This window comes from Xyrauchen texanus, chromosome 3, assembly GCF_025860055.1.
Source record: "Xyrauchen texanus isolate HMW12.3.18 chromosome 3, RBS_HiC_50CHRs, whole genome shotgun sequence".
NCBI classification, from domain to species: domain Eukaryota; kingdom Metazoa; phylum Chordata; class Actinopteri; order Cypriniformes; family Catostomidae; genus Xyrauchen; species Xyrauchen texanus.
Window position 1 is genome coordinate 38,769,116 of NC_068278.1, and position 14,886 is coordinate 38,784,001.

The window sequence follows — 14,886 nt, forward strand, 5'->3', positions numbered from 1 at the left end:
AGCTAAGATGCAGACTCCAGTCTGTTCACGACAGTTGGTTAATCACAGTATGCATGTGTTAGATCATTGCATCACTGTATTTTGTCTACAATAATGAAAGTACCTGAGTGTGTTTTATAGACCACTATTAAGCAGATCAAAGGCAAAAGCTTTAAGTCTTGGAATTGTGCCAGATCCAAATACTTTTTACAAGTAAATTTAAAGTGAGACAAGCTGTTATTTAAGAAATCTTTCTCTATCTTTTTATTTCATGCAGGAATTGAATTAGTGTCATGAAGTGATTAATAACTCCATAGACATGGACAGGCTGAATCACAATGTTCCAGAACATGGCCGCCAGACTCATCAGGTGCTACAGGTGAGTGAACAACCTGAGAGGTTAAATCTTACAAAAACACGTCTAGGCCACATTTAATCCCAAAATCTTGGGGGAAAAAAACATGATTATATTTTGGATAAAGAAAATGAAGACCAGTTTTATGACCAGATTCTTTTGCATTGTAACATTATAATTCAGCACATTCTCCATACCATAATATGTCTAGATTTTGTACTTCTTGTTTTTGTAATTCCAAAGATCTCAGGGTTGATTCTTATTAGATTCTGAAATAACATTATGTTAAAACAAAATACTGAAATATAATGATTTATATAGTAAAATTAAAGGCATTACAATTACTATATTAAAGGGATAGTTCTGTTAAGCTCTTTTAGTCCATACAATGCAAGTGAATGCTGACCAAAATTTTGATCTTCAAAAATCACATAAACCAGCATAAAAGTAATCCATTAGACTCTATAGATAAGAATCTATGTCTTCAGAAGAGCTATGGTAGGTGTGGGTGAGAAACACATGAATATTTAAGTCCTTTTTTAGCATAAATCTCCACTTTAACATTCTTCTTCCTTTGTTTTTGGCAATTCACATTCTTTGAGCATATCGGCACCTACTGGTCAGCACTGGTCAAAGGTGGAGATTAATAGGATTGGGGGGAAATATGGCCTGGGCAAGATCTTGACAGGTTTCATGAGATTCATATGAGAATGTGGTGGGTCAAAAAGCTATATATGCACATGTATAAGGTGTTAAAGCCATTTCAATATTTGTAAATAAAAGTAACAGCCAAAGTGATCCGCACCCACAATTGTAAAATGGTTTAGAAGTTTTTTTTTTTTTATCACCTAGATTTTACCACCTATGAGTGGAGTCTGAAGAAATCCAAAAGAGGTGGAATAGTATAGGTGAACTTTTCCTTAATTATAGGGTTAATATTAATCATTTTGAACAAAGAGGGTCAGGCAGTTCCGCCTGTCTGTTTACATTTAACCTTGTTCAAACACTGAGCTTTACTCTTCCAAACAAACATTTCAGGGCCCCATAAACATTTAGTACCTCTTAAAATCTCACTGATATTGTTGTGTGACTTGTGAGTCAACAAACCATTCATAAATCTAACTACAACACTGAAAACTAAAGAAACTAAAGAAACATGAACAACTGCACAATAGTATACAGTTTATGTAACAAAACAACAAAAAAAAACTGTTTGGAAAAGAAATATCACAGAACAATTGAAAATGCGGAACAGCCTCATAGCCCTAATATCAGGAGATGACAGAATACGATATGAGCTAAAACAAACTACTTTGACATTTAAACACTTCAAAAAAGAATTCATGCATTGTTGGGTTTAGGTTTAATTCCGTGCAACTACCATGGATATGAGAAACAGTGCACATCAAAACTTCCTGCGAGGTGGCATTTGCGTAAATTGGCTGGACTGATAATGCTGGAAGTTTTTCTCCCTTTAAATATTTGTATAGTTATTTCAAATAGAAATTTGTTTTTGACAGTCGACCCACAAGTCGACCGGTCCACTGGGAAAAGTCCCTGTGAAAGAATAGTTTTACATCACAGATGGGGAAAACAGTCAGATGCCAAATTTCCAAACCCTCAACTCCTCAACTGACTATCAGCCACTGGTTGCTCCCTCTTGAATTCATTTTCCCAAAATGCTTTCTAGCCTGCTTGATTTGTAACATCATTTAAAAACAAAACCCTGCTGAAAAGACCAGCATAACCAGCATGCATTTCCCATGCTGGTCTAGGCTTGTTTCTGCTGGTAGTGCTGGTTCGGTGCTGGTCTAGCTGGTGAACTAGGATAGCTATGCTTTTCACAACACTGTAAGGGGGTTTAAGATGGGCAAGGAGGCGGCGAGAACCGGCTTGTCAATATAAATAATATTTAATTAAACTCAAAACCAAAACACAGAAACATAAACACACACATGATGGACATGCCCGTAATTCTCTCTCTCTCGAACTGTCGTCACCAGTCGCCTTTATCCCTCGCGCACCTCATCAGGCCGATTGGGGACCGGGCGTGTGACATTCTAGCCCTGCCCCGCCCCCCTCCACTCCATACTCCTCCTGGCGTTACCTCAGGCCGATGTGCCACCTTCATGACCTACATCCCCCCCCTCTTTCCCTGGGGAGGGGCGTGCTAAGGCGGGGATGCCCCGTCAGGTCATCCCCGCCTTACTCGACCTGGGAGGAGACAGGAGGGGAAAACAACAACAACAAAAAATAGGCGAGGGAAAAGGCCAACACAGTGCGACAGAGAGAGAGAGAGGAGAGAGAGAAGAAGCTCACTCACCGGTTCTCTGATGTACCGTCGTGTGGTCCTACGCCACACTCTCCGGCGGATGACAGCCGCTCCTCTCCGGGCGAACCGAAGTCAAATCTCCGACCCCCAGCGGACAGGACGCCCCTCCACTTTTCTGGCGGCACCTGGGAACATTCATCTGCCCCTGGCAGCGGACCTACCGCTCCAGGCGATCGGGGAGTTACTCCCCAAGGGGAGTTACTCCCCGCTCCCCTGGGTGGACAGTAGTGTCGAGGACTCTGTGACGGGCATCCCTCCTCCTTCCCGGGTTTCGGCACCAATGTAAGGGGGTTTAAGATGGGCAAGGAGGAGGCGAGAACCGGCTTGTCAATATAAATAATATTTAATTAAACTCAAAACCAAAACACACAAACATAAACACACACATGACGGACATGCCCGTAATTCTCTCTCTCTCGAACCGTCGTCACCGGCCGCCATTATCCCTCGCGCACCCCATCAGGCCGATTAGGGACCGGGCGTGCGACATTCTAGCCTGGCCCCGCCCCCCTCCGCTCCACAAACACATAGCTGGTGAATCGGGATGACCAGCATAGTCTTTTTGATGAAGCTGGTTAAGCTAGTTTAAAATCCTGGTAGGGTCACTAGCATACCAGCATTCCATGCTGGGAGACCAGCACCCAAAACACAACATAAGCTGGTGACTGGTTATTTTCCTTTTTAAAACATTAAATGTATATAAATGTATAACATTTTCCATTTTTAGTTATATATTAAATAACTTTCATCCTTGTCTTTCATCCTTGTCTTCCTAACTGCTAAATCCTGTTAGACTCTTGGCCTGCATGGTGGTACCTGATGGAGCTAAACCAATTTGGCATAGTTAGCCTTTTAGCCCTTCCCTGCAGTACTCAATGGCCCTAACTAAATTACACTAATCCTGTTTTGGGATGAACCTTGAGCAGTCATCAAAAAGAGTACAGCCAGATCCCTTTAATGGTGATCGAAGGACTGATGTTGTAAAATAGCTGTCATTATTAAAACTGTGGCAAGTAAATTGTTTGTTTTAATATTTTTGACTGTACCAAGGAACTGATCCAGTTCTATCTGAAACAGTAAGATCTAAGAGAGGAAATTATTGCTTTTGTGAAGTCTTTGCAGCTTTTTCAGCTCTTTGGACTTCACTTGCTGAAAGTTTACTGTTGTATTATCTTAATATATTCACAGAGCACACCACTGGACCTGATTGAAACAGGCAAGACTCTCAAAGTCCAGGCAGAACTACCCCATCTTGTCAGCTTGGGAAGTGGTCGTCTGAGTACAGCTATAACTCTACTGCCCTTGCCGGAGGGTGAGTTCTATCTTTTTCATAGTAGTGCCTTATTTGATTTTTGACTTGAATGAAAACAAGGCTGTGAGAGATAGACTTACCATCTTTTCAAAAATATTCACAGTATAAAGCAATCAAAATTTCATAGATCTAATTTTCCACAACTCATGTTGTCTGGAGTTTTTCATCTACTGAAATAAATTGGAAAGATTTTATTCAAAGTTTAGTCAGCGGAACTATCCAAAAACATTTTAAACAGTAGTACAACCCATTGAAGAGACTGCACACCTTTCCCTCAGAAATCAAATATGGCGTTAATAACGTAAATACATATTGTATTTAATATGATCTATTAAATACTATATGCACCCTTATGAATTATCCCCACCAGATTCTGTCTACTCTGTACCCGAGAATAGATCCAGATAGTTATATGACTTAGGATGTGGTTTGTTGCATAATTTGTGTTTAGTTGCAATGCTTATTCCAAATACTTGGTCCCCAATTATATGATCTCCTGGCAGAGGAGATGTCAATTGAGAATTTGGGATCTCCAAATTATGATCAGTATTTCTCTTTGTGTGTGTTTGTGTGTATTTGTGCGGTGAAGTTCATGAGAGAGGACAAACCTCACTGTATTGTCCTCATAGCTTGGCTTTGCTCCATCTCATAAAGAATGATGCTCTGGGCCACACTCTCTCTCCCTTCTGCCGCTCTGGCGAGCCTTATCAGGTCTCCCTCCACCATTACTATCATGAGAGACAGGTGTTAGAGTAATTACAGTACAGGTGACGAACCTTTTTGCTTTCCTTCTCCTGCAAAAAGACACATGACCACAACCCCCATGCCATAGTTAGGTTTTAGGTTAACTTTTTTTTAAATGTATGAGGGAATATTTATATTTTAGTATAAATCTGTAACTGGTCATCATTTGTTTGAAGTTTTTAGCTATATTTTAAACACATTTTGTCTTCACTTGATGGATCTATTTTAAATTGATTGCTTTTGTAAAATAGTCTCACCACTGATAAGTATTATTTTAAAGCAGTTTAAGGACACAGCAAATAAACAAATATCCAATGTATGTCCTTATCTCACAGATTGATTCAACTGTTTGTAAAATGCATTCACACTGTCAGTTGCTTTAGAACTGGGGACAGAATTATGGGGTTACGACCTAACTTTGACACAACCCCCTGTTGCTTTACTGTGTGACTGAGAGTGCTTGAGTAAGAGCATGCACATTTGTTTAAGAGCATGTGTATGACTGACTGAAAAAGCTTTTTTAATAGAATGAGTTGTGGTAATATTCAATCTAAAGTGCAGTACACACCCGCCCCTGACACTTTCTTCTCACAACTGTCACTGTCACGTCTGCGATCACAATAGACTTGGGTTAGGGCTTTTTTACTCACATCTGCTTAGACAATTCGAATGAAATAACTCAGACAGGGTCAGTCATTGGATGAGGGGAGAGTCTGTCAAATATTTGAAATGAGCATTGTCAGACATACCGGTAGTAAATAGTACCAGCATGATTGTGATTGTTCCAATACTGTTTTCAAATGCGAATTATTTACACATTACACTATTGTTTATGCTTATGCTTAGATTTTGATGACTATGTTTTCAAAGTTTGGCGAAGAGCCTTATCAAAACATCATTAGTAGTATAATGTCTGTGATCTAGTATTTCAGAATTGTTTCAGAATCATTTTTCCAAAACCATTGTCCAATCAGTGCAGTTTAACATTGATGCATTTGAAGACACTTTTATAGGGCTGATAGGAAATTTAGTTTTCAATGCATTAACTATTGCAATAATCAATGTCAATAACCTGAATCTGCATGACATGTTGCAGGGAAGACTACACTCGGACATAGGAACACAGACATTACTATTCAGGGTCCCGGTATCACTGCTCAACACTGCTACATTGAAAATGCAGGGGGAACCATCACACTATACCCCTGTGGAAATCAGTGCTCAATGGATAGCCTAGCAGTTACCAAGCCTTCTAGACTCACACAAGGTAAGCAATTGATCATTTTTGGGAAAAGTTTGCATTTGATCTAGGTTTTTAAGATTACTCTAAAGCTCATTTCCTTGTTGTTATTTCAAAATCTGTTGATTAGTTTACAATATCTGAATATAAGGAATTTAGAATATATTCTTCTCAGTAATTAATGGATAACTACATCTGATGATAAAAAATAGTACTTATACATTTTGTGAAACAAAGGCACATAATATGTTAGTATGGGTGATGTTTTGACCTCTCTCTGTAATTAAAGGGATAGTTCACCCAAAAATGAAAATTTGCTCATCATTTACTCACCCTCATGCCATCCCAGATGTGTGACTTTCTTTCTTCTACTGAACTCAAACAAAGATATTTAGAAGAATATCTCAGCTCTGCAGGTCCATACAATGCAAATGAATGGTGGCCAGAATTTTGAAGGTCTAAAAAGCATATAAAGGCAGCATAAAAGTAATCTAAAAGACTTCAGTGTTAAAATCCATATATTCTGAAGTGATATAAGTGTGGGTGAGAAACAGATCAATATTTAAGTCATATTTTGCTATAAATCTCCACTTTCACTTCCACATTCTTCTTCTTTTGTTTTTGCCAATTCGCATTCTTCATGCATATCACCACCTACTGGACAGGGAGGAGCATTTATTCTAAAAAAGTAAATATGAATCTGTTTCTCACCCACACCTAGAAGTTATTTTCTTTGGCATTTTAATTTTTATTTTCAACTAGTTGCCTTGAACTCTAGGAACAGTTAATCTATAGATTCAGCCTGCAAATCAATAAAAAAATAAAAAAATAAAATGCTATTCCTAATTAAGAGTCAAGAGACTTAGTGATCAAGTGGATTATGTCTGTGTAGTGGTCTAAAGCACATAACTGGTAATCTGGTAATCAGAAGGTTGCTGGTTCGATCCTCACAGCCACCACCATTGTGTCCTTGAGCTAGGCACTTAACTCCAGGTTGCTCTGGGGGGGATTGTCCCTGTAATAAGGGCTCTGTAATTTGCTTTGGATAAAAGCATCTGCCAAATACATACATGTAAATGTAATGTTCCAGCTATTATCAGACAGCAGTTTGCATGGTTCTAAATTTAGAAGAAGTCCTAAAGGTAAATAAAGCCTCTGGTCAAATACAGAACTTTATATCAGATATTAGCACAGCTAAGATGCCAAGATTTTTGCACTTTTAAAAGGAAAAGTAACACCTTGTGTAAGCACTTTGTGTTTGCTTGAAAAGGGTTTGATAAGGGTTTGTTTGGATTGTCCCTTGACCTGGCAAGACCTTTGAGCTATTCCGGGCTGTTCACGTTGGAATCACTTCAGTCCATAGGCCTATTTGTGCTAAACATGGGACCAGGCAATTGTGCCATTATAATGATGAGGGTTAGTTTGAACTTCCAGTTTAAAACCTTGACCCTGACCCTGCTCTGTTGGGCTATTTAACGCAGTCTACTTTGGAATTACTTTGTACCATTTAACGTTCTAGACAATTGGGGAATTGTAATTATAGTCTACAGAAAAAGTAAATTTTTTTACTGGAATGTTCTGGTAAATGTGTCTGGTAAACAAGTAATACGTTTTTTAAGCATATATTTTTGACGCTTAGCCTAGAGTAATTTATTTATCAGCTCAAATAAGCAGCAAGTTGGGCTGATTCTCAGCCAACCCCCTGCTCGCAATCTGTGCTTGACAATAACATGATACAGCCGACGTGAGGACAGCTGTACAACGTGCCGGTGCCACCCATGCATCTTCAAATACGTTTGTGTTAATGAGGCTTCTAAAGTCTTGAACAGACTACTTGCTTGTAACGTACGTTTAAAAAAATAAAATAAATATACGAAAAATAAAAGGCAACTTCTGGTCTTTGAGCATCTCCGAAATATACACCGGCCAGAGTTTCGCCACATGAGGTAACTGTTTTTCGCCATTTAATCCCCTGGCTGGATTTTGGAAATTTAACTGCATCCCTTCATCTTCATATTTCTTGTGGATGGTGATGTGTTGACAGTGGGGCAGGACATCTGCGCTGTTTTGTGTTTTAGCATAAGTCAATGAGTGAACGTGAGCGCTGTCGTAGCGCATGACATTTACATCACAAAAGCTGCGGACAGCGACACGCGCAGCGCTCCTACTCCACACGACACTTGTTTTACTACTAGAACAAAGATACTCGCCGTTTCTCAGTGCTTCCAATCGATTGGATATAGTATGAATTTTGTTTTCTAAATCCGGTAGGTGAAATTGCTTCATCTTCCATATCTTGTTAGGCTACTCTAAAGAAACAGTTTATTGATTAGTCATTGAATGCTGTTTAAATCTTACTCGTCACGTTATTGTGTTAGTTTATGATCCTAATCAAAGATTAGGACTAAGTTCTATAAATATAGAACTAAGTAATTGTATTTATTGGCTGAATCTGATTAATCTAGCCTATATTACGAACTCTGTAATGCAAATGTCTGTACAATATAATCTAATCGGTTGACAGTATAGAAATATGTAGGAAATTAAGTTATTTACAAATAAATATTTATGTTTTTCCGACATTTCGGTTTTAAAGGAATATTCCGGGTTCAATACAAGTTAAACTCAATCGACAACATTTGTGGCCTATTGATTACCACAAACATAATTACGAGTCGTCCCTCCTTTTCTTAAAAAAAATAATTAAGATTACATTGAAAATTACATTTTCTTTGGCAGAAATGTGAAGCTTATAATTTTATAAAAGCCCTTTAATTATTCTGTTAACTTTTTCTTGTGTTTATTTAAACTTGTGTTTATTAAAGTTTTTTAAATGATCATTTTTACTGTTGTTTTTTGGGTTTGTAGACATTACATCGTCATGGCAACAAAGTTGTAAAATTGGCTATAAATTTACACAGAAAAGTTTAGTAACTGATTTTATCACACTAAACTCAGGTTAATGTGAATGTCATTTGTGTTTTGTGGCTATACTTAAAACAGTCCATATTTCAACATTGGTCCCGTTCACTTTCATTGCAAGTGACTCACTGTAACCCAGATGTTTGCTTTTTTAAAGAAAAGGAGTGATACTCAAAATATATTTTTGTGGTAATCAATATTATTCCACAACTGCTGTCGGTTGAGTTTTAACTTGTACTGAACCTGGAAATTTCCTTTAAAACACTTTTTACCAACTTTCTTAAAACACATACTTGCTAAGCATTTTCCTTACTTCGAGAACTAAAGGAGCTCAGCTGTATCTTTCCTAGGCTATATCTTTTGTGTTTCATCCTGAATTGCTTTAAAACCCCTTTCTGACCTCATAATGCCCAGCCTGAACCTTTGATGGTCTTTATGCCATAGCGTATGTCCTGGTGATTGTTCATTCTTTAGTTGTCTAAATAGAGGTGATAGTAGTGAGTGATTTGATCTAAAACATTGTGTCTCTTGCACAGATTTAACAGAAAGTCTTCAAAAGTAATATTTCTGCTTATTTCTCTGAGTGAATTTATACAGACCTATGAAGAGGGTAATCTACCTTGCATTAATGTGTAATCCAATAAATAGAAAGTTAATTTTTAACATGCTCAGAATAAGGTAATTATTTAAGTTGCACAGAGATGAGTGTTTTAAGAGGGCATACATTTTATTTGTGGACTATTGAATAACTGTAAATAGATTTGAATGTAACCTCCACTTTGTTGTACTGTACGTCAGCAATGGGTCATACTGGTCTTATATTTTCTAGGTGCTTTCTGTGCCAATGTTCATTATGAAATGAAATTCTAGATCATAGTTCACTTGTATTTTGACAGACCCTGCATTGACTTCTTTGTCCGTTTAATCACTGCACTTTCATAAAGCCAGAGGACAAAGTGTTTTGAATGTGTAGGAGATATCTATGCATCCATTTCAAAAATGCAAACTCAGTTCAAACTTTTTTTTTTAAACTTAATGTTATGGCAACTCTTTGTTTGTCTTTATGTTTTATTCACACCCCTGTTTTGTTTCATTTAGATGCTCTAGATTATCTTGAAATAATAATTTTAGAGGCTGTAATGACCCCTTTATGGTAAATGGTCTGCATTTATATAGCGCCTTTTAAACCTTATAGGTATTCAAAGCGCTTTACACTGTGACTCATTCACCCATTCACACACACATTCGTACACCAATGGCGGCAGAGCTGCCATGCAAGGCGCTAGCTTGCCATTGGCAGCAACTTGGGGTTCAGTGTCTTGCCCAAGGACACTTACGCATGTGGAGTCATGTGGGCCGGGAATCACACCACCAACCTTGCGATTAGTGGCTGATCCACTCTACCACAGCCGCCCCATTTATGCAGCATTTAGGAGCATAAATGATCTTAAATTAAGGACTAGATTCTGCTGCTCCACTCAGGTTGACTGAGTAAAGGGGTAGCAACTCCACCCTATAAGACTGATGAAAATGGTTACAGAAATGTTAATGATGTATTTTATAAACTAGTGAAACTGTGTTTTAAAACTAATATTAAGTAGTTATTTCTACCTGATCTACCCTTAAAATGACCTTTGAAATAATATAATATAATTATATATTATTATAATTTATATCATTATATAAAAATATGATATATAAAGATAATGCTGTTATGTTAATTCCATCATAATATCTAATATGTTTTACTTGGATGAAACCAGTTAATTTAAATGTTACCACATGTAAAAAATTATATATATATTTTTTGTGAAAGATTTTGTATCCTAAGTTACCTGACAAATTACATTTATTGACAATGACATTTCTTATAGTGAACCTAGATTTCTCCTGGCTTATTTACCAGCATCTCTACTAAAGAAGGTTATGTGTTTAATCTCAATTTATTTATTTTGTTGCTTACACAGGGTGTATGCTGTGTTTTGGTCAGTCATCCTTTTTCCGCTTTAACCACCCAGAGGAGGCCCTGAGGATGAAAAGTTTGATGCCATGTGTAAACCCTGGACTTATCGGTGCTTACAAGAATCACTCAGGTATGTATGGTATGCATGTATTAACACAATCATGCTAATCAAAGATCTGGTAGTTTAAAGGTGTAGTTCAACCAAAAATGAAACATTCCATTAACATTTACTAATTCTCATGTTGATCCAAACCCTTATAACTTTCTTTCTTCATAAAAACATGAGATTTTAGGCAGAATGTTAGTCTCAGTCACCATTCATTTTCATTGTACTGAAAAAAGATGCAATCAATGCAAGTAAATGGTGACTGAGACTAACATTCTACCTAAAATGTCATGTTTGGGTTCCACGGAAGTCATACAGTCATACAGGTTTTGATTTTTGTGTGAAGGTCCTTTTAAGAAATCAGCCAACTGCTTTGTATTCTAAATGTAGGGAGTTTGAAGGAAAAAAGAGTGAGCTACATTTGTGAATACTGACATATTTTGCCAATTTAATTAATAATTGTTATAGTAAAATTGGCACAGAGAGACATTGTACCCTAGATAATTATAATAAGTTTCATACACTGCTCAAGTGACACAAATCTTCCAAAAATAACTCTAATCTTAATTCTGCCTCTTTAATATCCATTTTAAACACTGCACTCACTCATTAAGCATTGCTTTCATATTAGACAATAGTCTTGAAACCAGGAAGTGGATCCTAGGAGAAGAAATAGCTTGGGAATTTGAATGGCCATAGGCACTCTACCAACCACTGGAAAGCCCCTGCTGGGTGACCCTGGCTTTAACCCTTTTTTAGTTTAAATTCTTTGAACACCACATTTGACATTTGATGAATGGTGACACCATGACGATGATGAATATCACATTGTTGTTGGGCCAGTGTGGGTGTAAACTACCAGGTGCAGAGGAGAGACCAATGTTCTGTTGCATCATTGTTTATTTGACTGACCCTATTCATGGTGGTCTTTGATTTCCAGTTCAATATTGTAACATAAATGGCTTTAAATGTCTCATTCTTTGGTTTAATGTAAGATACCGGTCTGCACATTTATAGTTCCTGTAGTAGCACAGGATTTGGTATTTTCCTTTCAGAAAAGCTACTGTTACCAGTGTGTTTTAGTAAAAAGTAAGGTAAATTCAATGATAGCTAAAGTTTTTTTTTTTTTTTTACATTAACTTTCTTTATGTTGATTTTTCAATTTTGGGCTTTTCACCTTTTCAACAGCAACTGTAGGATATGGTTGAGAAGAGGGAGGAATGAGATTGGCATGCAAGACAGACCTTGAGCACCTTGGCTAAAGGTGTCTGGAGCATGTGGGTCTAACTGCTAGACCATGGGTCCAACATTTATGATTCTAGCTTCCAAAGTTTTTCTAATAAGAAATTATTGTAATTTTTTTTTGGGATGGTAAAATTGCATATTTTTTTTTTATTTCTTATTTATTTTTAATGGGCTTTTAAAGGAGAATTGAAGAGACACAGGATCCTAATGGGGAGTGATAGGGAGGCAATAGGGTAAGGATGTGATACAGACCTTATTGTAAACTGCGTCCCCATGAGCTAACATTTCTTAAGCATATGCACATGCGCTACCCACTGCGCCATGGCACTGACTAAAATAACATGTTATTGCGTGGTTAGTGCATTGTGGCACAATATTCAGTGTGTTCAGCTGGTCTAGAGTGTGCAGAATGAGTCATGCTGTAATTCAGGCTCTATTCTCCTCTGTTTGCTCTGACATTTGTGCTGAGGGTGGGAGGCCTGCCATCCGCAACGCAGTCTGTGGGCTGAATGCCACACCCAGTCCAAGTTTGAGTGTAAGTGAATTGAGAGAGAAATGGGGGGGAGATAAGGCCAAGTCAAGGAACATGGACATAAAAGCCTTCCTTAAATGCACTTTTCAGAGTGTGTGGAGTGTTTTTATCTTGTAGTAAAAATCCTTTGTCAGTAAGAGTGTAGGTATATGTGTGCTTGTTTGATGTGTTTGTGTTCATATTTGTATGTGTATATACGCTCACTGAGCATGTTTTAAGTATCCAACGTGGTATTCTGCTGTTGTAGCCCATCCGCCTAAAGGTTCAACGTGTTGTGCATTCTGAGATGCTATTCTGCTCGCTACAATTGTACAGAGTGGTTATCTGAGTTACTGTAGACTTTCTGTCAGCTCAAACCAGTCTGGCCATTCTCCGTTGACCTCTCTCATCAACAAGGCATTTCTATCCGCAGAACTTTCAATCCTGCCAAGGTCAAAATCACAGAAATCACATTTTACCCCATTCTGATGGTTGATATGAACATTAACTGAAGCTCCTTACCCGTATCTTATTGATGATGGTTGAATGATTTTATTCATTGCACTGCTGCCACATGATTGGATGATTAGATAATTGCATGAATCAGTAGGAGTACAGGTGTTCCAAATAAAGTGCATAGTGAGTGTATATCTGTTTATATGATGTGGTGTGCTATAATTAAGATAATAAAAATAATAAAAATGAATGCTTTGTATTTTCCACAGAAACCCATAGCCAGCTCAATGGAAATCATGTGCCTGTTCAAGAGCGAACTCGTCCTGGACACGGCACTCTTGTCCGCTCTATTGAGAGAGACCTCCAGCATATCATGAACTCTCTGTCTATGGATGAAGCTCAGACTTCCTCATGTGAGCACCGTAAACAAACCCACCACCCCATTCCACAATCTGACATGCTTAACGGGGATGGCCACAGTCTTGTCTCCCCTGCAGCCAGTCCTGGTGCTATGTCTGTAAGCTCCAACTATAAAAATGGCAGTCCTGCCTTCTCTCCCCTTTCAACAGCATCTGTGGTTAGCAGTCCTAAAGCTTGTTTGGACTCAGCCAATGATCATTCAACAACCTACACCCACACAATCCAGGCACCAGTGCCACAACCACGCACATTTGCCTCCAAGGTCAGCAGCTCTAATGGTGGTCCGAAGGATCAAGAAAGTCCCAGACTTCAGAAGAAAGTCTTGATTGAAACCCCCTCAAGCCCCACAACAAACCGACAGGCCAGTGCCACACTCACCCCAAAGTCCGTCACAACCTCTTCCTCACCAGCCTCTTCCAGCCTAAGCTCCAGTGTTGGCTCCTCTGTCCAAGAAACTTCTTCCAGTCTTCAGCTCAACCAGCTTCACTTACGTCCACACTTCCCTCCAGAGGGCCCCCAATCCACTCGCCGTGGCATCGAACCATCCAGCATGAGTGATCTTCCTCCTCTCAGTCCCTCTGCAGCACGCAGAAGTGTCTTAGGATTGCCTGTTCTCACTGGAGCTCTACCTGGTGTTCCCCTGACCCCTCGCAACCAATCGGGTCGGAGCGTACCAGAGAGTCCTCGACACCAACGACGAATCGCAACAGAGGAAGAAGTAGGAAATAGCAGGCTGCGAGCCAGAAGTCCATCTCCTGTATCAGGAGTTTTGAAGGACCAGCCAGGTGGACCTGTAAGTAGACAGAGGGGGGGTATCACCCCAGCTATTATCTCTCAGACTGGGGTGTCTCCTCTCACCAGTCCCCGGAACCAAAGGAAGAACCCCAGGGAGCCACGGCAAGTCCAGCCACGCATATGGGAACGTAAGAACAGCATATCAGAGGTCAGCGACAAAGAGGAAGACTTACTGGAATACCATCGCTGGCAGAGAGAGGAGAGGATGCGTGAGCAGGAGATGGAAAGGCTGGTATGTCTGTGCATAGGTGTATGCATATACAGTAACAATCACAAGTTTGGAGACACCAACCAATTTAGAAATATTTATTTAGAAAATCATACAAAGCAAGAAAACTGCATTTACATGAGATTTAAAATAATACAATTATTCTTTGCTTTTGATGTCAAACCTTGAAGAGGCATGTAGTGCCAAGACGGGGTAGTGGGCAAAAATCTGCCCTTCTCAATTGGTTTATTCTTAAAGGGTAACTAAACCCCTGCTCAGAGTCTGACTCCACCCACTA

At 38.8% G+C, this 14,886-nt stretch overlaps 1 protein-coding gene across 8 annotated transcripts in view; it reads left to right on the forward strand.

The window, feature by feature from the left end:
- The window catches only part of LOC127626946 (pleckstrin homology-like domain family B member 1), a 76,899-nt gene that overhangs the window by 15,665 nt on the left and 46,348 nt on the right, over positions 1 to 14,886 (forward strand). For 7 of the 8 annotated variants that reach the window (XM_052103126.1, XM_052103099.1, XM_052103134.1 and 4 more), the window contains exons 2-6: positions 257 to 358; positions 3,855 to 3,978; positions 5,819 to 5,989; positions 10,852 to 10,977; positions 13,435 to 14,612. In XM_052103126.1, coding sequence (XP_051959086.1) covers positions 299 to 358; positions 3,855 to 3,978; positions 5,819 to 5,989; positions 10,852 to 10,977; positions 13,435 to 14,612 — 1,659 coding nt within the window. In that variant the 5' untranslated portion in view covers positions 257 to 298. Of the gene's footprint in view, positions 1 to 256; positions 359 to 3,854; positions 3,979 to 5,818; positions 5,990 to 8,093; positions 8,230 to 10,851; positions 10,978 to 13,434; positions 14,613 to 14,886 lie in introns of those variants that run through there. The other variant, XM_052103159.1, reaches the window with a different exon arrangement.